Genomic DNA, 24,322 nt, shown 5'->3' on the forward strand with positions numbered 1-24,322 from the left:
TGAATGCTCTGTGGAGTTAGTATCGCGTCTTCTGCCCGTTCGTAAGTTACGTTCTCCGTACGATCGATCTGTTTCGCGTTAATTCGTGCTCCCGAGAGTTTCGACGATTCGCCGATCCTAGCGAATACGGTGGCCCAACAGTTACGCGATAGGATTGGTCGCGAGATCAAGAAGAAAGGGACATTCGTGTGAAAGCGTATTTACTCGGCTCGTCACGTTCTCGACAAAACACGGTGAACCGCGACAAAACCCGATGAATCATTTGCACGCTAGACGTGAAGCACGCAATAACGGCGTGTCGGTGATCCTAAGGGTTTTAAATCGCGTGGATTCGCACGTTAGTCGCCGAACCCTGTTTGTCTCGATTCGATGCCGAACTAGACGCGATACACAATCGAGACATTCGTCTACAAGTTAATCGCAAACATCCGCCGAGTTCGCGAATAACCGGTTGGTATGCACTAACCTACCTTCGCGGGAAGATCGGAAAATTCACGAGAACTGGCAAAACGAAAAGAAAAAAGACTAGGGAATTCGTTGGTGTCACGGTCGGTCACGTAATTATTTCAGAGACGAGAAAATCGGATTTCGATTTACGATTTCGCGTCCGTGGAAATAAAACGGGCGTAGCTGAAAAGATCGGTCCAAGATTTTTGCGAAACCGATCGTAAGAAATTGAGAACCAATGCTAAAGGGGCGGTGTCGGCGTTATCGAGAATACAGCTTTCATTTTGACATCGTACCTCGTTCGTTTCGTTGGTTGGATCATTCTTAACCTCCTAATAACCTATTGTAATTTCGAATAACGAACGAAAGACAAAGAGAGCTTGCAATCGGTTGTTTGTCCGATGAGAATTCCAATCAAAATACTAAAAGAAAATTACAATTTGCGTTGGACGTATAATCTGTAAGATTGAGCGATGAAATAAAAATGTCTTTCAGTATTGTGGCGTTTTATTCAGTCGCTCAACTCGTATCGGCGTTCGTTGACGAAATGCGTGTGCTCTGCGTTAAATCTTTTCATGTATCTTTATCTTCCACCATCGTCTTATCGCTCTTCTAAAAAATGTACGGGGGACATACGACTTATGGCGTTGAAGTATCGTGGTTCGAATTTGTTTCGATATCTCGATAGCCGTTTGGTGGAATTATGTGCTGTTCGTTCGTCGTCCATTATTCGATTCAAATAATGCCCAATCTTAGTCGAGCGAACGAAATTCGACCCGCTATTTTCTAACACATTAATTGTAACGTTGCTTTCAGATTCGCGTCACCGTAGTCGCGTATAAAAAAAAAAAAGGCGCGCTATTAAATCTGCGCATACGTAGCGATACGTCATTCGTGAAAGTCGTCAGTGGCGTATCGTCATTCGTTGCAAATGGGTTAACGCGATATCATTTTCCTTGTCTCTGCTTTTTCGCTGTTTCTCTCGCCGCGTGTAATGCGACTCTGAGAAATACCAGGTAACCGTGCTTCGTTGTGTAACGTGTCTATACGTCCCTGTATTAAATATATATATAAATATACGTATACGTATAGCTGAGAGCAGGAAAAAAGATTCCTGAACAGGGGTTGGAACGGTTCAGAAAATAACTGTTTCAAATTGTTACGTATCTATTCTGATCGAAACAATTACGAGAACCGAAAAAATACCATATACTATTAGACGTATCGGTATCGTAACTATGGGCAGATACATCGGTTCTAGTCCTTATGGATTTCGGTAACAGTTCTTTAGAACCGATACGTGACTGAGATCGAAACAAGTCAGAACCGATATACCGGGAATATTAGTATCGTGACAAAGATAAAGAGTTGTTAAAAAAAAAAGATTTTAAATCAACCGTTACACTTCGATTCCCGGTGAAAAAAAGGAGAATGTCGTAATCGAAAGGACGATAAAACGACGTCGCGCGAGATCCCGCGCAGCGATTATTCGGTGGCGACTGCCAATCGTTCGGCCATTTCCGTGCAACGCGATAATGAGTGCGGTTGCAAAGAATCCGGGTGACGGTTAATAGACAGTCGTTTTGTGAGACCGCGTCTACCAAGATGTTCGGTGACGATCACTGTTGGCTGAAACTCGCGATCTGGTTGATATCGGTGCGATCGGTGTACGCGTCGTCTTCGTTCCCGCGCGAGTTCACTAGGCGCGAGTATTTCGTCGTCGAGACGATCACCGCGCGAGTGGAAGAGGACTCTGTTGCTAATGTGCGTCGCGATGGCGCTGAGAGTAGCGAAACCAACGGAACTTTCGCCGGTTCTTTCAACGACACGGCGAACAGCAATAACGCGTCCACAACCGCAAGGATTTTGTCCACAACGGTGGACAACCATGCGGACAAACTGTATCGTAACGGCGCTGAGAGTAGCGAAATCAGCGAACGTTTCGACGGTGTTGAGAGTAACGAAACCATCGGACGTTCCGCCGGTTCTGTCAACGATGCAAAGATAAGGTACAACGCGTCGCTACCCGCAAGAATTTTCTCCGCGATGGCGGAAAGTCGCGCGGACAATTTGCGTCGCTACAACGCTGAGAGTAGCGAAACCGGGAAACATTTCCACGGTTCCCTCCACGGCACGAAGAACAGGAGGAACAATTCGTCGCTACCCGCGAGAACGTTGTTCGCGATGATGGAAGAGCACGCGGGCGCTGAGAGTGGCGAAACCAGCGGAAGTATCAACAGCGTTGAGAGTAGCGATACTGGCGGAGGTATCGTTGATTTCGACCGCGCGAGGGGGAAGAACAACGCGTCGTTACCCGCGAGAACTTTGTTCGCGATGGTGGAAGAACGCGCGAGAGACACGCGTCGCGGCGCCGCTGAGAGTGGCGAATCGAATGGAACTTCCGCCGATACTTTCAACGACACTGAGAAGAAGCACGACGTGCTTTTTGGAAGCGATGTTCCATCCGTTGTGGAAAGGAACGCGCGTCGTCTCGACGGTGCAAATACCAGCAAGACCAGCGATACTTTCAACGATGCTGAGAGTAGCGAAATCAATAGAAGTTTCGCTGGTCCGTTCAACAACACCGAGAAGAGGAAGATCGCGTCGATACCGGCGAGGACCTTGTTCGCGATGGTGGAAGAACGCGCGAAAGATACGCGCCGCGACGGCGCTGAGAGTAGCGAAATCAGCGATAGTGTCGACGGTGCTGAGAGTAGCGAAATCAACAGAAGTTTCGCTGGTCCGTTCAACAACACCGAGAAGAGGAAGATCGCGTCGATACCCGCGAGGACCTTGTTCGCGATGGTGGAGGAACGCGCGAAAGATACGCGTCGCGACGGAGCTGAGAGTAGCGAAACCAGCGAAAGTTTCGTTGGTCTTTTCGACGTCACGGAGAAGAACACTTATATACCTCTTGGGAGCGGTATGGTCGCCGTTAAAGAAAGCAACGCGTCGAAAGCGAGTCGTCTGGACGGTGTCGCGCGTAGCAAGACCCTCGATGTTTCTTTCAATAGCACGGAGAGGATCACGAGCAACCGGACGACGCTTCTCGAGAAGGATCTCGCCGTTTCGATAGATTTTGTCGCGGTCACGGAATCTAACACTGTTCAGAGGTCTTCGAGCCAGGTCCTCGTCCCTCTGTGTTGCCCGGTCGGGCAACGGGTGACTCTCGACGGATGCGTCGAAACGAACGGCACATACAGTTTCCCGCCCCTCTACGAGTCCAATAGCTTCGAACTGATCGACGAGACACCCGATCGGGGTCGACTGGCGTTCTTCGTACGCGATCCGTGCGAGAATCACGGACGATACAATCTCGATCCGAACTTGTACTCGGACGACGCGTTCCTGTTTCTCGACAACGGCACCATCTACAAACAGGTGGAACACTACGTGATCGAACAGCCCGAGTACTGTTTCGGGATCGTCGTCGACAGCGACTTGTACAACGTGATACTCTGCTTCGACAACGCCGAGGAGTCCCAATCGAAAATCTTTGTCGGTTTCCCCGTGGGACTGATCGTCTCGGCGCCGTGTCTGTTCGCCACCTTTCTCGTCTACACGCTGATCCCCGAATTGAACAACATGCACGGACGCACGCTCCGCGGATACGTCGCTTCTTTGTTCATCGCCTACGTGAACCTCGCTATCGCACAGATCATCCCGGACCAGCAGAATATACCAAATTTCCTCTGCATCATATTCGGTACACGTCGGTCGCAATTGATACTCTTTTCTTTTCTTTTTTTTTTATTCCACGAGAAACGCATTCTTTAACGCGGTTACATTCCTTCGGCACAGACGGAGGTATTGCAATCGCGTCGACATTCCTGTCTCGCGTCACTTTTTCCTTCATCGTATCCTCCTATCGATACACGAGAGGAATGTTAATGTTCCCTCGTTGCGTATATTTAAATACACGCGTGTATTTATTGGATTGTTCGGAAAGTCATTTCATTTTTTTTTTGGTGAAAATGGAACACGATTTTTTCAGTGTTCAAACATTTTATTAAATTATATACTCTCCATTTTGAAAAACGAAACGACTTTCCAAACAACCCAATAAATACCCGCGAAAACATTACGCGTGTATTTCACTACGCGCGTTGTTAACGTAGCCGTATTCCAATCCGCGTCATTTTTCGAACACGGTGTGCATGTTTATCGTACGTAATTTCGAATACTGCGCGCGACCGACGAAAAGTCCTGCCGAACGAACGCGGGTCCGATTGGTCGCGATACAAGGGACACGCCTCCACTCCCGTGCACTTTCGATCGCGGCGTATCATTGGCTAACGCGATCTCTGTTAACTGGATCGAGCGACGAGGACAGTGAACGAGACGCATCGACAACGAGCGAGACAGTGCGATCCCTCTATCGTTTCGCAGGACTTCTTACGAGCCGTGCACAGTACACGGGTAGTATTTCACGCGTATTTAAATGCGCGTAAATTTAAATATACGCGAAATATTGCACGCGTGCTTGATCATACGCAAAATAATACACGGGTGCTTAAATATACATGGAATACCAACGTATTAAAAATGACGCGGATCGGAGTACGGTTTTTTTTTATTTTTAATACAAAACCATTGGTTCACCTCGTTTTTCACGAATGCGTGGCCAGCGCAGTTAAAGTTTCTTTCTTCCTCTCTTGCTCTCAACCACATTCTCAACGAAGATAAAAATCCGAGATGGCGAGCTACGGAAACTCGTAGCCGAGGTTGTTGCCGCGCGAATCATTTACGATTAAGTCCCTCGATGTGTTCTCGTGTATTTGTACGGTGACCTTGACGTTGGTAATATGTACTGGACTCTGTTTCAGCATTCGTCATCCATTTCTCCTTCCTGGCCAGCTTCTTCTGGCTGAACGTCATGTGCTTCGATATTTGGTGGACATTTGGGTAAGCGATGTTGAATTTACGATCTAACCGTTCCGATACATCGGCTTCGTGACTTTTCGATCATTCCGCGGGACACGTCAGTATTCTATTACGGTGTTTCCCACGCATACGAGAACGCCGCCAATCCGATCGTTGAAAATTTCTTCTCGTACGCGTTATAAACGCCCCATTAATCTTCCGCCACGAAGACGAGAAATTTGATAGTTGACAAACATCGTGGAAAATTGATTACGATGGAACGCGAATTAATATCCGGTACGTGACGGTACGTGTATACTCTGCAAACATTCTTAAATTAATTTCGATCGGTCAATGAAGCGTACGGGCTCACCCCCGGTTGCTTTTCTCGCGCTTACTATACTTAGTATACGAGCGTCGGTAATGTCTCTTGGTACGCGGCGACGAAACGAGTCGAATGACTCGTCTTTAATTCGTTTCGATTAATCGACGCCTGTTACGGATCGGGGCAATTTATTGACAGAGGACAGGGGATCAACGTAATCTGGATTCTGTACACAAAAGTATTGACAATGTCGCCGCGATATCCTCGAATCCATGTCCTACTATTTATACGGGGAAATTAGGTTCGAGGGTACACCGTGTTTCGGTGCAGGAAAGTGATACCGATATTTGGGAATTTTTTTAAGTAAATGTTATATACGTTCTCTTAACCATTTGCATCGGGAAGCGGAATTGGTTACCAGTGCGTTACGTTACCGATATCGGCGAGTCTGGAATAGTCTGCGAGCACGACAGATTTAGGAATTATTTGCATTGGTAATCTAAACGTGCCGCGATCGTATGTAACATAGATACTCGATTGATAGCTGGTATCGTCGACAATGTCAAAATTTCCAAATTTGAAATATTCCGTTGCGAATCGGTTGAAAGTATTCGGTTGCACGGAAAGTCATTTCGTTTTCCAAAATGGAGAATGTATAATTTAATGAAATGTTTATACACTCTAAAAAAATCGTGTTTCATTTTCATCAAAAAAAAAAAACGAAATGACATTTCTGTTAATTTTGATTAAAAAATGTTAAGACCCGCAAAGATCGAGTAAACGTGGAATTTTTAGAATTGTGGACGAATGAGAAACATTTTTAACGAAAACGTGTCAATTTTTCCCGGAAAAAAATTATTCCAGAGAAGAAACGTCCGAATTGGTAATAATAAAAAATATTAGGGACAGATATTGTTGAAGATCGTGTTGATAGTATTTTATACGAACAACTACGCAGCGTTTCACTTTCACAAAGATGGAGATTTACGGAAAATACCATTCGCTAAATAAACTTTCTCTATATAGAAAATAATTTCTCTTCAATTTTTGCCATTTACATCCATATGGACACTGAGACTTACAATTATACGCGTTCTCTACAGACCTACATCGAGCCAGAGACGGGCAAAATTCTAAGAAATAAATAATTCTAGAAAACCATTACTCTCCAAATGATATTGGATTAGTCGTTTCGTTTTTTTTTTTTTTGGTGAAAATGAAACACGATTTTTATAGACTGTACAAACATTGAATCAAATGATATATTCTCCATTTTGGAAAACGAAATGACTTTCGACTGACGAACAACCCAATATAATCGAATGCTGTTGAAAGTTTATCCGAGCGATTGGGAATAAATAGCGGATCGTTCCTCGTTTATAATTCGAATAAAGCGTAAACAATCTTCAACGCGTTATTTGTCAAGGGTAACGCGTGTCCGTTCCGACGAGTAAAAGTTTCAGATCTACTTATGTATCTATAGAACGCCAGGTGTACAGCAAACAAATCGTGACGTATCGTCTAAACAAATCTCGAGTGCCGAGAATCGTATTCTTTTCTTCGAGGCTGACTCCGCCGACGCTGTTCCAACGGTTGCGCGTAGCCAGGGGGAGGGAAAGAGAAAAAAAGAAAAACTCGAACCGTTTCGAATTTTCTTTGTCGACGATTGCCGCGATAAGGGTGCACGCGATACCTAATGGATTGTTCGATCTCGTTGAACGTCGTTAATAAATTTTCCCTCGATCCTTCGTCCCCCCACCTCTCCCCGTGTACGAGTTCGAGTCTCACGCACTACACGCAGCTTTGTCGGTATTTTTAAGCGTTCCACGAATAGAGCCGCGTTTCACAAGATCGCGTGAGAATGTCGCGTGAAAGTGCCGGCGCGTTCGATGTTACAAGACATAATGTACGAGCGTAATCATTAATGCGATGTACCGGTCGTGCGTTCGTTACGCCAAGCCCCTTTTTTTCGTATAAACACGTAAGTAGATATGCGCGTGACATATGTATAAGCGAGGGTGTGACCGGTCGACGCATGTACCGCGTACCCTTATTGTCACCGTCTGAGCAACGATCACGATCATTGTGTTCGAGGTACATACGTGTCGTCCACGGGTGCGTAAACGTTGGAGAACGTCACGACAGACGTTACGGTACTCTCCCATCCTTCCGCAAATACAAATCGATAACCGATACAATAAAAAGTATTCACGCTCGTCGGCGACTCGAGTAAACCCGGAGGTTTCGCTGCGTTTGCCACGATATTCGATACCGTTAAATATATAACAACAGGATGGCGTGCGACAACCGTCCACGCCTACGACGGATGCTGATTCAGATTTGTACATGTTTTTTTCTTTTTTTTTTTTTAATAATTCTTCTAGCAAGTTCGCAATCGAATCGACGAGTCGAAGAGCACGAGGCGAGAATCAGCCTAGAATTATCTACGGTTTGAAACAATCTCTGTAATCATCTATCTCAAGTGTACGAATTACTCGGTATAAAGGACGTTACCAATTTTGAGTCGCAAGGACATTGGTGTTCTTCGAAACAGTACCTCGAAGAGTTATTTCTTCGAGTGTGCCCGCTTGTCCTTTCGAAGCGTCGCAAATGATCTCTTACGGTCATTCTTCTAACATCAGAGAATATTTTCGATAGAACGCTATACAGATTTTTGCGATTTTAACTACCGGGTTGTTCGAAAAGTCATTTCGTTTTCCAAAATGGAGAATAATTTAACAAAATGTTTGTACACTCTACAAAAATCGTATTTCATTTTCACCCAAAAAAAAAACGAAATCACTTTTCGAACAACCTAATAGTTCTTAGTTCCAACAACATTTACCGAATAATTTTTTGTTATTTTTTCATAGTGGATACTTCTCGAGTCGCTAACGTAATTTTCGAAATTTTTCGTCGCAAACCCAAAAATTTAAAAATACCCGCTCTTCGGCCGCTGGGCCGAATACTATCCTCGAAACGTAATATTTCGACGCCTGGAAGTTACGTTATGGCTAAAATATTGCGAATATATATCTATTAGCATCTGAACGGACATAGATTCGAGGCCGAAATATTTTTAAACGAGACTGTTTCGAATATAGACTTTGTCATCGGAAAATGATGCGTTGCAGGTGTTTCGTTGGTACAGCGTTAGTTAACTGTCCATTGGCGCTCTTTTCACGAGGAAAGTGTGTCTTTTCTGGCGTTACTTTCCTTCGGTAGAATCGAAGGAATAATAATTACATCGTCGCCCTCTAACTCGGAAACTTTCACATTGGTTTTCCCGTAATTTTTTCCCGTCATTGCATCCTCTCACTATACAGTGCCTTTTCAGATTCGACAAACAAAATAACGGTAGGAGTAACCGCGCTGATGTACGAATGAATAAAAATTAGAGATCCTTATTTTTTACGTATTCAAATACAGTAGTATTATTTTAAGTTGCCAATGCAATTGGACAGAATTAAAAATGATCTGGATCTACATTTTCACTTGGATTTTAACTACTCAATTTGTTTCTCTGTCCACGACCTCGAAATTTGTACAACCATGTTCCGCAAATTAGTCGTCGTGTTTTAAAAAGTATACGTATTAAAATACGGACGTATTAATATACATTCAAAACCATGATCTCTGATAATGATTCATAATCTGTTTTCCTCGCGGAAAGAACGCCAGTGTACAGTTAGCTATTGTATCGACGAGGCGCGTAACCGACGGTGATGAAAAATATTCGTGGCTTAGCTTAAAAGAAAAAAATACATCTTATCGATACACCTACGAAACGTAGGAAACGTTGAATCTGTTTATCGCATTTCGGCGAACGCAGGAAACGCACGGTGCGTCATCTAAAACCACAAGTACTACGTACCCTCGCGTGCACACTCAATGGGACAAATATAGTGACTCTCGTAATATCAACGGGTAGCCGAGACCATCGTTGTTACAGAATCATGCTTGGAAAATCTTTGCGCACCTGTGAATATTCTACATAGTCTCCTCCCTGCAGTATTCTCCACGAAACTAAATAATTTTTCAAGAAACAGTATTTCCCCATGCGAAGATAATTTTGACAAATATCGGTCGTACGATTACATTGGAAATTTTTTCAAACCGTTGTACATTACAAGCACAAGAATAAAAAATAGAATATTTACTGCTATGAAAATTAAGCATTATCTGCGCATTCGAATTTTTATAAAGCAGAGAAAATTCTATTCTCGAGAGAGAGAGTGAGAACTATATTTGTTCCATGTACTGTAGGTTGAATCATGTGGAAACAAAATACCCAAAGGGAGAATAAATTGTCGCACCCTTTCCGTAACATTTAGCACTTCTGTGGGTCGTTAAAATCTTCTCCCTCTTGGTCTTCGGCGAACGATGAAACGAGGTTTGGTTTCAGGGGGTTCCGGTCGCTTCAAGGTAGCGTGAAGCAAAGGGAACGCAAGAAGTTTCTAATATACTCGATCTACGCTTGGGGTTGCGCGTCCATCTTCACCGGGATCTGCATGGTCATGGATTTCGTTCCCAGCATACCGGAGAATTTTATTCGGCCGCGATTCGGGGAAGAGAGCTGCTGGTTCGCGAGTAAGTGATCCACCTGCAACACAATGTAATGATAATGTTCGCTAACGACAAGTTACGTAACATATTAGATCACGTATTTGTGTAAAAAATTTCGATAACATTATCTTCGATCGACTTGAGTAACCTTGAAGGAGAATATTCCATTCCGCGCAATCATTTTCGAAAAAATCGAAGCAAGATTCGTCCGTGTCAACGATCGTGGACACAATTCTCGAATTTTTACAAACGTCTATTTGCGTCTCAACTGGCCGTAAAAAGAACTTCGAGTAATTATCCTCATTAACCTACGAGCCGAAGACCGCCACGCACATTGCGTTTAATGATACTCGAGTTCTTTTTTGTTTCAAATTGGTCTGGCTATCGTCGTAAATAACCTAAGTTCAACGTAAATAACGTTCAATAAAATGCCAGTCATTGAAAGTGTAAAATTCATTTTCAGATTTTCAACGTCAATTTTTTGCGAGTCGTAGAATGAAAGCTGTGGATATAATTCTTGTTCGAGGCATTTACTTTATACGAATGGAAAAAACGCAATTTAATCGGTCCAGTCGTTTCGAAGATGGTGCAATTCTCCTCGCTTCCAACGACCTATAACAAACGTATAATAAATACCCTTGTGCGGTCGTAATCGGTATTTGATTACAGCGAACGAGGCAAAGGCGATATACTTTTACGGACCTATGAGCGTCACGGTCCTGTGTAATATTTGTCTCTTCATCTCAACGGCATTGAAAATCGTGCAACATAAAAAGGACACTGCTCATCACCTCAGAGGCGCAGACAGTAGGCGTCACGACGACAATAAACAATGGTTCGTTCCTTTTTTATTCGTTCGTTCGATCGAGTATTAGGCCGATGACAAACGAGTATGAAAACGATGGATGGAGACACTAGCCTAAGTTGGTCTCGTAACGAGACTCGCGAACAATTCTAACGATTTTACACAAAAAAAGAAGAGAAACGATCGAAACGATTACCTCGAGCATTTGATGATTCGAAAGACACCCTTCGTAATGCGTGAACACTGCTCTTATTATGAGTGGGTTTGTGACGGCAAAATTATTTTTGGATCTTCTCATAGAACGAATAACACGAGGACTTTCCCAGGCCTTGATTTGTTTTCATAATGACGGGTTCCTCTAAAGTAGCAAATACATCCGGCGGCCACAGCCTTGCGTATGGTCACACGGTTCCACAATTCAAGTCGATCATCGTTTACCTATCTATTATATTTACGTATATTCATACGAGCCCAAATGATAGCGACAAATCATTTCAGAACGATGTCTCGAAAACCTTTCCACACCTGTGAATATTTTACATAGTCCTACAATATTTTTTACAAAATCAAATAATACTCTAAGGAAAAATTATTACGTGAAAACAAAGTTCCGTGACAAGATAAAAAAATGAACCTAACCTAGATCCACTATGTACGGCTCTGCAGTCAAAGGATAGCGTGTAAACGTAAAAAAAACTGTTGCGGCGTGTACTCGACAAGGGGATCGCATGACAGACCGCTCCAAGTCCTAAACTAGTCATTACATTCGTTGCACATACTATGTACACATATTACATTACTCAATACAACGCTCTGTTAATTGTTTCGAAGAATCTGTAGCAGTCACGTATGCGCGGGTCTCCTACGCTACGGTTTCGGTAAATTCACATTTTACATCCTTCTTATGTAGGTTCAATCTCTATTTGAAGCTGTTCATCGTGATGGGAATCAATTGGTCGATGGAGATAATATCCTGGCTGTGCAATAATTCACCGGCGTACATTTGGTATCTTACCGATTTGACAAATACCTTGCAAGGTGTGATCATTTTCTTCATTTTTGTCTGGAAGGACAAAATTAAACGGCTTCTTCTGAAAAGACTCGGCTGCCATCAGGGCAGCATTTTTTTGAGAAATTCAACTCGCAGCGGGTATCACAGTTCGGCTTCTCGTACTTGCACCACATCGACAGCACCGCTTCAGGAAAAGATCAACCCCTATGCGAGCGAATCTTCGCGCGACAGAGGACCAACGTCCGGTAACAACGATTGCGCTCAATCCATCGTACTGTAACCTGTCGATCGATTTATCCATCGTCGGTGTAATTTGTAAAAGTTTAATTGTCGCTTTCGTGGATTCTTTAAGTGTTCAAACGCGATACCTTCGCTGAAATACCTACCGTTGTTTTGTTCAATTCATTTTGTTGAAAAGAAGCACCGGTTTGACTTCCCTGCCTACGGTCGGATGATAGTTCGCGTTTGTACGACTCGCAATCAATATACGCGATAATTATTCGAACTCAACGTGAACGTCGTGAAACAGGCAAAAGTAATTTTTCTAGTCATCAAGAATGGCTATCGTTGTAACGTTTTAAGTTGCAGATACGCAATTATTTTTATTTACCCGAAAGGCTTATTGGCGAACTTTGCGTTCTACGATATTAAAAAGTAGAGTACAGTTTGTGGGATATTAAGAAAGAAATCTTTTATTGTTTTCAGAAATAAGACCAAATTGTATTCGCGTTACTTAATATAATGTAATGTTAAGTATTTAGTCATAGTCTCCTATAATCGTACTTTTCTTTTCCATATCTATAACTAAATATTCAAAATTGGAATCGATGCGTCAGGAAATTTATCGAGCTATTATATGCTAAGGAAATAACTAAAGCATGTTGCTGAATGTATTTTAAAATGTATGTTATTCATTATTTTAACGAGGTCAAATGTGTGAAAATTTTGTACATTTCCCTTATATATAATACGTATGTGTATAAATTATGTATTTTTTATTCTAAATCGATATTAAAGTATAGTACAAACGTGAAGTTGTGTTTATGCCTAATGTAATACTAGTCAACCTGTTAACTACATATCACACATATGCCTGTTACCGGAAATCCACGAGCATAATGTAACCAAGTAACACATGTGCAAAGTATGTTACTCGCACCAGATACGCAGATTCTTAGAAGGCATAAAAACGCATTGATGAGACTATATTACTGAATTTATCCTATCGCGGACTAACCTCGATTCTTGTTTAGTCAATTTCCGAAGAAATTTTTTCATCTTTTAAAGTTTAATTTGTGTACTTGATTCATGTATATACAAATGCAAATATGTAATATTTGAAAATAATATTTTGACTTTTAATTAATCATCGTCGATTATGCTATAACTAACCTCCGAAATAGATCGGCTTAAATGGAATCTTAAGAATGTGATAAAATTCAGATTTAACGATTTGTTTCTATTCCACTTTGTTTGTTTTGTTTAAGCATATACATCTTCTCGGTCGGCTCCAACACCATCGCCATCTTCCAAACTCGAAAAGTTCAAAAAGTGAGCAGGTCGATGAATCTCATGATAAAATTCTTTTGGGTTCGCTAATTGAAGTTCATATTTCATATTTGGATCGTGTCTTACACCTAGAATTATTGAGAAAAATAATAAAGTATTAAATTCTGTGGTTGAAAATCATAGGCGCATCAGTAAAAGTACTCCAGACTCGACATCTTACCCATAAAGTTATAATTCCAAGATCCTTGACTTGGAACCATAAAGAAGCCGAGGAAACGATCGGACAACAGCATTTGCACTTTTTCATAATGACTTGGTAGATAACCTTTAGGATTATTTCCTTTGTCGGTATTTTGTTTTCCCCACTCGAAACCACTGAAAAGGAGAGTGAACACAGTTTAAGGAAGGAGAAAGTATAACATTTTGCAGAATAAAATTGGAAAACAAATATAAATGATTTTCCACACGACAGGAAAAACAAACCTTGGCGTTAACTTGTACGCCGTAAGTGAACAAGATCCTGGCGTAAAACTACAAGTAATGACGATAGTCTTTTCTCCATCCCAGATCGGATTCTCTGCCATTATTCGAGCGTGTGTGGATATATCCTAATGAGTATGATAAAAAATCGGTAACGATTCGTAAAAGATAACGAAGAAATTTGAGCATAATTAAAAGGCCAAAAATATACCTGTGGTGATAACTGCGGTAACTCGTTAGGTTGAGTATGAATCCAGCCGAGAGGTTCCATTTCTTTCAAATATTGGTGATTAGGAAGCGTGTTAGGTAAATGAACGGTTTGATGCGTTCCCCACTGTGGGGCCATAACTATGCACCTAATCTCCTTTACTTGAGGATTGTCTGGTGGACTGATGCCGTACAGGTATCCCGCGATCTATACCAATAATAAATCAAAATCGAAAAAGGCATACAATATACTTTTCTACAATTAAATATATAGATAAATTGCATAACGTATATATATGTACCTGTGCACGTAAATCGGAAATGGTAACGAATTTCTTGAGAACATTTTTTGGCAATATATAAGTATAGCCAGTTTCTTTTATATCATCGGACGACACGTAAATATGATTCGTTCTGAGATGCAAGTTTGTAGCCGAAATTGCTCTCACTCGCCATTCAGTCTTAGAACTGAACGTCTGCGTTTCATAATTGGAAGTTGTCGCGGTAATAATTTCATCGCCATGCTTGTTCACCGTCCTAGTAGTTGTTGCTGTAAGCTGTGACTGTTCTTTCGTCTGTTTCTCTATTTCAGCAATTTGTTGTCGCTGGGCGGACGGTGCGCTAATTTCCATACCAAGAATGATATCTCGGATCTCCGATTGTGTCAGTGATGCGACGTTCACACTGCAATCAACGATTTAATTAGCAACTAATACTTATTTTATCGTATAATACGTTTAGCAGTATAATTAGTGTACGTACTTGTTCTTTTTACCATAATCAGCCAATATAAGATCTTTTAATTGTACTTCAACTTTAATCCATTCATCGTCTGTCAAAGAGGGCCATATATGATGAGGTTCCGTAATAGTTGTTTTGTCAGGTTTTAAGACAACTTTTGTTCTTTCAGTGTTGACGTGCAAGGCGCGAAGAATAAGAATTAAACGTGAGAATGCCTATGAAGAACGGTCATTCATGAATGTAAACACCTATAAGAGGAGAGAAAAGAAAAGGAAAAAGTCGAATAATATTTACTGTATACGATGAGATAGTTTTCAACCAGTCGTCGTACAAATTAAACAACACCATTTGAGGCTCTGTTGCTTTCAAAATTAAATCACCAAATTTCTCGACTTTCAAGCAAGCCTGGAACGGTAACTGAAGCTCCGATCCCTTAATAACGATGTTAGGAAAGTCGAGTAAATGCACTTCCAAAGGATCCAACATTCCCTTCCTGGTTACAATGATTTGCTTAGGTTGCTCTTCGACCGGTAAAGATCGGATAAGTGCAGCCACTTCTTCAGCAGTTTTCCATTTTGCCAACTGCAATCAAATAATACAAATGTTGATTGTGTATCTAAAGTTTTTTAAACGCGTTTTGTTCGGAATAATCAAATGCAATTTACGTACCTGACCCAAACGCTTTTGACCAGCCCAAACGGAGGTATGAATGATTTTTAGAAATAGCTGACCAGTTCGAGGATTAAAAATAAAGATAGCTCCATTTATAGGTTTGGTAGTTAAATTACCTTCAAACGTTTTATGTATTGTGACACGGTATACGTTAGTATCGTCAACAAACCTAATGAAAGTAATTAATTAACAATGTGTTTCAAATGCGTACATACATTTTGTTGCAAAAAAATATATGAAAAAATACAAGTACCAAATAATTTGATTCGAGAAAAGTTCTCCATAATTTTGTGAGGAAAGATACGGTTCTGTAGGTTCTGACGAATAAAGTTGCAACGCTTTTCTAATACGTTCCCGCAACACGTACAAAGCCGGATTTGCCTTCATTATCTTTGCCATTGCTTGCTGTATAAGAGGCTTACACCCTGGGAACCAATTGCCGTATGCACTAATAAACAAAATAGGAACGTTAAAAAATAGTTGTACTGAATATTTTAAAGAATCAAAAAAATGTGAATACTTACCTATGTAAATTATATGCTAAATCAATGGCAATTAGTAATCCTGTTGGTGAAGGATAAATAGACATATTATCCGTTGTATAATCCAAAAATTTAGCTCTGGCGTATCTTTCAATATCATGAGAATCGTAATCTCCCCATCGAAGTTGAACGTCTATCCAATATTTTTGCGTAGTGGTGTTATCCATAAGATCTCTGTTTAAAGGACCAAAAAAACTATTACATGGCAAAATCTATGTGTGACAAAGTACACTTAAGTATGAAGAAATCAGTACTTCGAATCTGCGAGCAACGATGGCCTAGAGACATTCCATTTGTAAGCAGAGAAAAGTAAAATATCAGCACACGAGGAATTCATTTTGTATGATTTTCTAGGATGTATAGTCTCTTTTTGGACTGTCTCAATTTCTAATGCATCCAATTCTTGATCAAAAACTTGGCAGAGATCCATCACGATAGATTCGTGTACTTTTTGCCATAAATGCGCGCGGAAAATTTGAATCAATGAAATCTTTAAGGTCGGAATTTTACCATGCATAAATATTCCTGTCAAATCCAGTTGTACCTAATAAAAGAGAAAAACAGGCAATTATACAATAAAATTCATCAAAGTTATGATTCATTAATGATATGTAATGTTTACTTTACCTGGAAACCAACGTATACATTTGCTCTATTAATGGTTGGGGACCACCATAGCGTAAATCGCCGATTTGGAATTTGATTCAAACCTGACCTCTGGGCGTTAGTTAGCTTTTTGTATTTCATAGATTCTTCGAAACCGGATGCTTTCTCCCTGAGATGAACGAGAAACATCGATTTATTCAATCTCATTTTCGTTAAACTAACTTTCCACTTAATTGTAAAATGCAAAAGACTTCTTACCAGAAAAGACCTTCCCAAGTTGGAAAATATGTTCCTTTGAAAAGTGTATGTTCTAAAATACCTTCCACACCACCGAGAGCTTGAATCATATCTGTTCTATAATTATTCAAGTTCCACAATTTACCATCATGACGTTGATGAGTCCACCAGAATGGATTTTGTTTCAAGACCTAGACAATATGATAATGTAATATTTGCACACGTACAATCGTGATGAGACACGTCTTTTAAAATTGTAACAAACATTACTTGGTACTGTTTAAATTCTGTGCGTATCCTCCAACCCTTGTCGTAAGCGAGAGTGTGCCTGTCTTTTTGGAATAGGGTGTTTATTCTAGGAATACCACGATCCCAACTGTCTTCGAGATCTTCCAAAGTAAGTCTACGATTTTGTGCATTAGCTTCTTGACGTTTCAGTGCATATTCCGCCCATACTCGTTGCGAATCAATAAATTCTGATTCCCAGGGTTGAATGTAACGATATAAATTTGGAATCAGTTGATCCTCGTCGTGACTCATACCAGAACGGAAATGTGTGATACCGACGTCGGTTTGTTTCGACCACCTCAAATCCGACTGGAAAAATATTGGTTTGTATTCGTACACGTATTTGGTCATGCATCTGTTTAAAAACATCAATCTACCTGAGGTATGAGTACGTGTCCCATCGAAAGCATTCCAAGTCCACCTAATTCTTTTGGTGTGTAGAATACCACTGGAGGAAATCGCGACGGCATTTTTGAGTTAAGCCCAATCTTAATTCGTGTTTGAATTTTATTTTCGCACTTAACCAACAGGTCTAGAAGTTCTTGCGTATTTACCACCGCCTCACGGAAATACGTCATGAGTCCAATCAAAGCAGTATTCCATTTATTAACGATTTTGGTGAACGTTGTGGAACCAGAAGCCATGAGAATTTGCCTGACTCTATTGTGGAATCGTTGCAAACTTTCGTCGTCGACTCTCAAGAAACACTGAGCTGTTCTCTCCTTTGTAATTTCATTTTGCAAATTCCACACACCATCCCTGTGCGTGAATTCTTCATGAGTGGTTCTGCATTTTGGTAGAATTCTGCACTCGAATCCACTCATGTTGAACAGTAGATTAGGATTGTCTTTGCTATAGACGCTGACAAAACTATTTTCCCACTGTATTGTAGTTGTAGAACGGGGTAAACGGTTCTTAATGTCCCAAAATACTGCACGACCTCTGCAAATATCGAAGCAAAGATTTTGATTGGTCAATCAGTTCTTAATAGAAGGTATTCGATATCGTTTCGTTACTTACAGATTAACGTCATGTTTCATAAGTCGCATTCGAGCATCACGGGGCCAACATTTTTTATTATTATAACCCACAATATTTTCATTATTAGGATCTGGATGTTCCGTCAAATATCTCTGAATAAGATCTCTTGCTTCGTCAGCAGAAAATCTGTAAAGATAAAGATGAAAAATAGAACAATTGAAATGCAATGCAAAAAGATTAAAAAAATACAAGCGTAAAATCTCACCTTAAAAACAAATGTATCCTATCTACATATCTACAATATAATCTGATAGGATGCGCAGTTTCGGAAGCCACATCTTGGAAAGTCAAAAAGTCATTTGGCATTTGAGGAGGGCCAGCCATTTCGCTAGCTCTTTGCAGTCCAAGGACAAGTAAATCTAATACAAGGCCATAATATTGTGCTATAAATGATGCAAATTGTAACCCTCTGATTATTCCATAACTGTTTGTATGGTTCATATCCTAAACAAACATTTCGTTTTGACATACATGTTAATTATTGAAACGAGTATCCCAATTGTAGGAAGACCTTTATTCAAATATGTACCTTGTAATTTATAACAACGTTATTTTTTGCAGTCATATAATCGGCTATGTTATGGTCAACGATCAATCTAAGAAGCCTGTTTAGTAACGTCAAATCAATTTTTTCATACAGCTTTTCAAACTTTGATTCCAGTAATACGTTGCATTCTCCTTCGCTGACATCCCAAACATCTTGCAAATTATTGATACCTTGACACCATTTATAAACTAACAAAGGAGGTGGTTCTGTATCTGAGGGTTTCACCCATGGTGGAAACAATCTTCGTTTGTCTGCTTCATACCATAGATATTGATCCAAATAAGCATCCGTAATTTTTTCAAGTGGTTCGACATCATACACAGGAATCAAATGACTGTAAAGGTCCATAAATTCTATTCCCACCTACGAAATGAGTATAAATAGTAACAAAATGTAGCAAAGAATGAGACGAAAATAGAAAACCTGAACAAAAAAAAATTACCTCTTTAAACGCTCTTTGTGTCAAAAGGTGACGTTTAATTCTAGACAAAGCTTCGTGCGGATTGTCATACGCCTGTTCTATTAGACCAAGTTCCTCGCGTTGACTTTGATTCAATCTAGACTTGACGCTGTACGCTTCTTTTAAACGTTCCAAAGCTAATATTAGCAATTTAGTATCATGCTTGTAAGATAATGGTGGAAAAGGTATAGGAGCAAATCTTCGAGATTCTAACCAATGTACAGTCGTGGTATATATAGCTACTGCTTCCTCCGGAGAAATGTACGGACCATCCTATACGAGTAACAAATTGAAGTTAGAATTTTCTCTTTTCGTAAGAGTTGACATTATTTTATGTATAATCTCTTGCCGTTAGTCTTTTGTACCTTCAAATAATTGTGCTGGCGCTCCTGTTCGGCTTTAAGATATAGCCGAGTAAGACGTCCAAGATTCTTTTTACACACAGTTTTATCCACGGTTGCCCCACGCCTAATACGTTCTCGATTATAATGTGCAGTGTTTGTCCACCAATCAGCTTTCATTTTGACGTACCGTAGGATCATATTTTCGATGGGAATTGGTAATCCAGGGACCTATGTGAATACATCACTTAAAAAATTGATCCTCTTAACGTAAAATCATTGTTGAAAGAAAAGTATACTGAAAGCTAAACAAGGGAATAAGGATTGACAATGAAAGGCAAACCTTCCAAGGAATATTGGCTTTCCAACATCTCCACGCTTCGCTAAGATGCTGTAGTATTGTTCGAGCTTTATTTTGTTTAATTCCCTCCGGCATCATATCCACGATATCGTGCATGACTGACGCTCTTAATTCAAGGTCAAAATGCGATTCTACTCGTTGTTTTGTTACGGTTTTTGCAACACCCTTTGAATGACGACCTTCGAATTGCCTAGATAGTAAGTTTCCTAACCATCTTTCCAATAATGGAGTGATGCCTCTCATAAAAAAGAGCCATACTCTCCAACCAGGTGCCCAAAATCCACAACCAGGACCTTTTCCAACAGGACCCTATAACCAAGTAACACATGATTTTTTACTTTATTCGAAGAAGGAGCTCAACGACATTGTGACACAAGTTACAGTATACGATAAAGCACTTACCGTATTAAAACGATAGTAGATCAAATGTTTCAAGTCTTTGCACATTCTGATTTGTCTCATCAATTTATATTTATATCGATACATTCCAGTCAGTTGACCAACGTGTGCAAAAATGTACTGTAATCCATCCGCAAGTTGAAATGCATCAACATTATTTAGACGATATTGCACGTGAGAATCGATGATCAATTTTGTTAAACGGAGAATTTCACGACATAAATGAAAAGCTGTAAAAATGCAATTTTTCTTTGGTAAAAATGTAAATTATTCGTACTTTTATTAATCATTGTATGACGTATGGATGATACTCACCATTTCCGAATCTAGATTTCTTTCTCTCTTTAGTAGTGAGAGTTTTTACTGGTTTGAGATTGAAATTGTAATCTAAATGAAGATAGTTCAAGTTCTTTCTATGAATAAGTAAATTTAACATATTGTATCCTTGTCTGCATACTTGTAGACCAGCCTCGACCCAATCTATAGTAGTGGTTTGGAAGAACTTTGTTGATTTGAATGACCGGAATAAATACCGTTTCTTCTGTGGTTTCGGAGGTCTGTGCTTTAAAGCATTTAAAACAAAGTACTTTAGTAGCTTCTGATAACTGACACGAACTTTAACAGGTTGTCCTGGTGGACAATGCTCTCTGTACCAAGACTTCACCAAAGGAATGTCGATAGCTCTTCTAGTTCTACCGGAACGAGTATTAAATGGCCTTGGTGCCCATAGCAGAGCTATACCGTTCGCCGTGTTATCGGTGTACAAAGGAGTTTCTTGAAGAAAAGGCTGCACTTCTTCAGGGAGAATAAAATCTTCGTCGTCTTCAATTTGTGGTTCTACAGTCTAAATAATATATACAATGCGGATTATAAATATATAAATTACTGGCACAAATTCAATAACTATTAAACAAATTAACTTAATTATATTTTATACAGTTTAAAATTCACCTTCAATGAATTTCTATGAGAGATGGGATTGATCAGAGGATCAAAATAAAACGCCGGTAAATCGGGATCTTCGGTTTTTATGTAAACGACATTTGGCGCATGATACCTGTAAACACATCATAGGAACGCGTTCGAGAATAGTAATATAGATTGTTGTACAGTTACATGCTACAGTTTAAATGTAGGCATTTACTAAGAATGTAGGTGATTTCAGCAGTTGCCTTCTATACTTTATGAAGGATACGAATAACAATCACCATTTTATTTTTTCTCTACCACGCTGCTAGTAGACTAACAATAGGCTAACAATTAACTAGTCTTAAAACTAGTGTGGACAATACTCAACAAAATGAGAAAGAAATAAACTAAAAACGTGTTTTGTAATTTATAAGTACTCACCATGATAAATGCACAAAATGTGGCATGTTATTATACAAATAAGGAAATGCGATGCGATATTCTGTTCTTATAGGTTGTCTAATTATAATTTTATTTATATCGTTAAACTCGTTCCAATCTTCATCAGCTGCATTTGAATCCTTCACTAATGGTTCAAACTTTGGACCACCAGGTATGGCCATATTTAATGCTTTAGCGGTAAAGAATGATTTTGGATCAAAAAGATAAAAAAAGTTTTGATCTACTAAATCTGTTAGCAATTGGTTAGCTAAACGATACAAAGTCGCCATTTGTGGTAAAGTCAAGTTCCATCTTCGGTAAGTGGATCCATTCACATGTCTGCAATATTATTAATAATTAAAAGAAGCCTTTATGAAGAATATCTGTTTTCTAATATGTAAGAAAATAATTCAGTATAGCGTTTTGTCCAGCTACTAGCAACTCATAGTACTCATCTCGGACAAGACTATGAAGTTACTAGAGCTATCAACTCACATATCAGTTGATTTCAGGACCCCTACGCGATTCATCATAAAATTCTACTATACAATATTTCGACCAATGTATTGAGAAGAAGATAAAATGGCTATAGTTGCCAAAAAGGATTCTAATGCTCACTTAGTACCGACGAGTGGTTTATGTTCATAAAACCAAGATGCCACAGATTCATCTTCCTCAGAATCAAGTTCTATCTGAATAGCTTCTAAAGGTTCTACATCTAAAACGTTATCTGCATAATCTAGTGGAGGCTCTTCGTCATCAAATGGGGGAAATCTCATTCTCTTGAAGTGTCTGCGATCCCTTTTTTCTCTTCGCATCATAATCCACATTGTACTATATGCAAAAAAGAATAAATAAAAAGCATGTATACACTTCCATATTTGTTATTTACTACGTATTAAAAGTAAGTGATAAAGGAATAACATTTTTATTCTCTTACCCCCATTGAGCAATATATACAGGTTCTATAACCCATGGAATTTCATTTACAAATGTAATTGCACCTGTAATGTGGTATAAAACCTTTACATCTCGAATTTGTTCCCAAGGCATAGGCATATTTTCCAGAAGTTTCATAACTGCATGGGGCATATATTTTAGTGCTCTACAAAGAAAAATGATGTTATAAAACTCCTTAGTTATTTTTTTATGGATTGATGATACCAAATAATTTGGATGTGCATATTTAATTACCCTAAATAAACACGTTTATCGTGTCTATACTTGCGACTGCTCATATCACCATGATCTCTAATAATTTTTCTAATATGTTCTGGTGGCATATCTTCTTTTTGTGCATCCACAAAACCAAATTTTCTTTTTTCTGCAAATCTTTTTGACTGAAGCTGTTGCCATTTTTGGGCTATAATAACACAAGTATTTGAATAAAATAAATATACAAAAGAATTACACAACGATTCTTGGTATTCTTTAATACCTTTTTCTTGAAGTTTATCCTCGGATAAAACTTCAGGTTGTTTTGGCATTTGCGGTAATGGTGGTCCTGCTATTGCTTGCATATGAGCATGATGTGCAGCTTGAGCATGTGCAGCTGCTTGAGCATGAGCTTGAGCTGCAGCTAATTGGGCATGAGCCTGTTGTTGGGCCATCATGGTGGCCCATGGATTTGGGCCCAACAAGTATGGTGGAATCGACATTTTTGAGTAATAATTCTAAAGACAAAAATAATGCATTTGTTAATACTTTAATATGATGTTTTGAATTTTGTGATATAATTTTTTTATATAAGATGAAATATAAATTCAAAAAAAGAAAATATTCCTAACAAAATATTTATCTAAAGGCGTATACTATAAGACGATAAACTAAAGTATTTGAAACGTAAATGAATTTCATTGCATCGTGTAGAGTATTAAATCAGAATTACGAACAGCCATAGCATCCAAACGAGCAATAATTCAGTTTGATTTGCAATAAATTTCGATTTTCATTATAATACAATATTTCGGCGAATAAGTTGGTAAATAACAGTCTTACCTCAATTTTATATAGTACTAAACATAACCATTACATTAATGCATCGGTATTATAATTTAACACATTGAAGATAAGCGAATCAAAGCCATCAAAGCGACGCTGTGTTCGCATACATAGTGAGATTGGAAAACATTAAATACGAAGCACACTGAAATTATTCTTGCAAATTGTCTTCCAATTATGGGAACTTGTAGCCCTCTAGTGAGGACAATTTAGCTTTTAGATTTGGTTACGATTTTTATGATTTGTAGATGGCGTATTAGAATATTTTATTTACTAACACTTGGTGATTTTATTTTTCTACTTTTTATATTGTTCATTGCATTAATCATTTTTTTATTTATTAAGCTTAAATGATGTTATTTATATAACGTTTTATCTGCGCTATAACTAAAAGTGTATTGTGAAGGAGAAAGGGTAACGGAACTTGGTTTTTTCCCTTTACGTATATGTTGTCACCAAGTGTACATATATATGTATATATTATTAATCCTTTTGTAATTGATGTATAATAACCTTTGATTT

General features: G+C 39.4%; 2 protein-coding genes across 3 annotated transcripts; one reads left to right on the forward strand and one right to left on the reverse strand.

Annotated features, from left to right (window-relative positions):
- The first annotated feature begins 100 nt into the window (after window positions 1-100).
- On the forward strand, window positions 101-13,509 carry LOC143147843 (uncharacterized). 2 transcript variants are annotated; one of them, XM_076313505.1, is made up of 5 exons: window positions 101-4,153; window positions 5,274-5,352; window positions 10,041-10,225; window positions 10,871-11,036; window positions 11,917-13,509. In XM_076313505.1, exons 1-5 carry the CDS (start codon window positions 2,053-2,055, stop codon window positions 12,296-12,298), a joined length of 2,913 nt encoding a protein of 970 aa, XP_076169620.1. In that variant the 5' UTR covers window positions 101-2,052; the 3' UTR covers window positions 12,299-13,509. The 2 variants fall into 2 exon arrangements, with proteins under 2 accessions (XP_076169620.1, XP_076169621.1); XM_076313506.1 differs by lacking the exon at window positions 11,917-13,509 and having other exon boundaries at window positions 10,665-10,933.
- On the reverse strand, window positions 12,721-23,949 carry Prp8 (pre-mRNA processing factor 8). Its single transcript, XM_076313504.1, has 30 exons — window positions 23,798-23,949; window positions 23,238-23,472; window positions 22,994-23,162; window positions 22,740-22,904; window positions 22,418-22,633; window positions 21,800-22,138; window positions 21,401-21,506; window positions 20,765-21,293; window positions 20,453-20,679; window positions 20,033-20,359; window positions 19,714-19,920; window positions 19,331-19,621; window positions 18,871-19,251; window positions 18,547-18,785; window positions 18,321-18,467; window positions 17,678-18,242; window positions 17,283-17,609; window positions 17,034-17,203; window positions 16,797-16,944; window positions 16,424-16,713; window positions 16,152-16,343; window positions 15,881-16,075; window positions 15,625-15,796; window positions 15,250-15,537; window positions 14,977-15,170; window positions 14,517-14,898; window positions 14,219-14,422; window positions 14,011-14,135; window positions 13,748-13,902; window positions 12,721-13,655 (listed from the first exon to the last, which is right to left on the reverse strand). Exons 2-30 carry the CDS (start codon window positions 23,455-23,457, stop codon window positions 13,501-13,503), a joined length of 7,125 nt encoding a protein of 2,374 aa, XP_076169619.1. The 5' UTR covers window positions 23,458-23,472; window positions 23,798-23,949; the 3' UTR covers window positions 12,721-13,500.
- Between the last annotated feature and the right edge of the window lie 373 nt (window positions 23,950-24,322).

The sequence above is a fragment of the Ptiloglossa arizonensis genome, chromosome 6, assembly GCF_051014685.1.
Source record: "Ptiloglossa arizonensis isolate GNS036 chromosome 6, iyPtiAriz1_principal, whole genome shotgun sequence".
In the NCBI taxonomy this organism is placed as follows: Eukaryota; Metazoa; Arthropoda; class Insecta; order Hymenoptera; family Colletidae; genus Ptiloglossa; species Ptiloglossa arizonensis.